Consider the following 2,205-nt stretch of genomic DNA (forward strand, 5'->3'; position numbering starts at 1 on the left):
CAGCTCTGTTTCATTTTTATCGGATAAAATACATTTGGTTTCTTTTTGACAAACCATGTTTTTGTGAGGGAAGGAAAATGAACATGCACTGTTATTGGCCACAGCAACATAAGAAACCCTCCTGTTGCCAGAGGATACCACATGAAAGTGTCTGTGGGTTAGGGGAGGAGCCGATAAGGGGGTGGGGAAAAGGAAGATGATATCTTAAGCCTCTTATGCTGAGAGCTGCGATTTGTGAACAAACTGTGATGAAATCAAGCTCTGGACAAATCAGATGAGCCTGTCAACCTCCCAGGTGGGATTGCTCGTAGTTAACAGACTAAACTCGGAGCCCCAAAAGCAGTGCATTCAGTGTAGGCAAAGAGAACACGCTGCAAAAGCCTTTCCAAGAATCCTCTGACATGGCAAGGAGAAGCTCCTTCCAGTCGTACCAGGTGGGAGAATGATGGAATGACAGGGGGAAGGCTTGGTGTTCAGAATCTGTTGCTGATTTGAAGTTTTCTTTTAGTTGTTCAAATTAAGACAGCACCTTATGATGCATTTTGGAAGTTGCAGGATTGGGTGGTGATGCTGAAGTCATTTGAATTGCCTTCATGTAATTGGATTTATTCCTGTCTAGCTGTATTTGACAACTTGATCTCTTCATTCCCTTAGATAATATCCCTGTTCACTTTTGCCATTGGAGTCAATATCTGCTTAGGATTCACTGCACATCGAATTAAGAGGGCAGAAGAATGGGATGAAGGTCCTCCTACAGGTAAGTGTAGCAACTATATGCATTTTCAATATTTTACAAATATTATATACCAGATAATCACAAGCTCAATAAGAAATTTATCTCTAAGATAATTTTGCAGTATAACTAAGTTAGATCTAAATTTCCCTGGGATAAAACCACCTATATGTGTAATTCAGATGAGAGAGTGTGGTTTCAATGAAAGAGCATTTATGTTTCATGAGAACTGGCTATTTAAATCTTTGTACTGTGAAATTCATAAATGTTAAGATACAGTTAAACTCTTGTCTATAGATAAGGGTAAAGTAGAAGTGGTGAGGACAGGTGTTGGTTTAATATCGGAGATACACCAATATGATTTGCTGTCATATGATATAGGATATAGTGTTTGCCACCAGAAAGCTATGACCTAGGAAAAAGAGGAATGGAAGGAAAAAAGATAGTGAACTGTATTTATAAAACTTCAGAAAGTTAGGACTTTAAGACTTACCTAAACTTGGAAAAGCATAAAAGAGAGGAGGTACTTAATGAGTTTACTGGATTGATTTGTACTCACTGTGTTTTCTTTTGGCATAAGGAAAGGTAAGTTTTAATAGTGTACTTTGACTTAACTAATAGAACCAAAATGAAAGAGTTTCTTTTTACAATACACTGCACCATAAGCAGCGTGGGAATTCTTATAAAGGAGCTCCTTGTGCAGACAGAGGGGGCTTAACTGACCAGGTCATAAGCAGTGAGTTGGTTAATTTCCTGGAAATTGGAGCTGCTAATGGTTTTAGAAATAAAAATAACATTTTAAGTAATGGATACTCTAGGGAACAATATTTTCTTGACTTTCCCTGACATCACAGCATGTTTGTCTATCTTCCTGTGAATTGTGTGTTTGTATTTCTTGATCTGATTATTATAAAAGACCATCACCTGTCTCTGTTTAGCCATGACAGACTTTTAGCATTAGCAAAGTTATGATACATGCATGGATGGAATAATAAATCTTCCTCCCATCAAGTAAGTTACTTTAGAGTCATGCCAGAAAGTTGAAAGAATATTAGAAGTGGGTTAGTGAGTTGAAGTGGGTGTGGTTGGGGTGAAGAGTGAGAAAATAGATCACAAAAAGTGCAGCCCCAGGGAGCCAAATGGACAAAATGGTTGTCTTCTGTTGAGGAGGGAGAAGAAAGTGGATGGCTAGATTAGAGAATGCTGTTTTTATTAGTAGAACACACTCTTTTCAAAGGACTCTGTTTCACTCCCACTAACACTGTGACTGAACAGACAGGGAGATCAGATCCTTAGTATGGTCATGTGGGTAAGCTAGCAACTTGAGAGTCAATGGCTGGTTCTTTCCAATGTGCCCTAAAAGAAATTTTTTTGTTTCATATTGATGTATTACTTTATTAAGATGGATCAGTTAATATCATCTTAATATAAAAGATATTTAGAGAATGCTGTTTTTATTAGTAGAACACACT

At 37.7% G+C, this 2,205-nt stretch overlaps 1 protein-coding gene across 2 annotated transcripts in view; it reads left to right on the forward strand.

Annotated features, from left to right (window-relative positions):
- The first annotated feature begins 313 nt into the window (after positions 1-313).
- The window catches only part of ENPP2 (ectonucleotide pyrophosphatase/phosphodiesterase 2), a 95,565-nt gene continuing 93,673 nt past the window's right edge, over positions 314-2,205 (forward strand). The window contains exons 1-2 of one of the 2 annotated variants that reach the window (XM_012646560.1): positions 314-434; positions 655-757. In XM_012646560.1, the coding sequence (XP_012502014.1) occupies positions 402-434; positions 655-757 (136 nt within the window). In that variant the 5' untranslated portion in view covers positions 314-401. The remainder of the gene's footprint in view (positions 435-654; positions 758-2,205) is intronic. The other variant, XM_012646561.1, reaches the window with a different exon arrangement.

This window comes from Propithecus coquereli, unplaced genomic scaffold, assembly GCF_000956105.1.
Source record: "Propithecus coquereli isolate 6110/MARCELLA unplaced genomic scaffold, Pcoq_1.0 Scaffold247, whole genome shotgun sequence".
Lineage (NCBI taxonomy): Eukaryota > Metazoa > Chordata > Mammalia > Primates > Indriidae > Propithecus > Propithecus coquereli.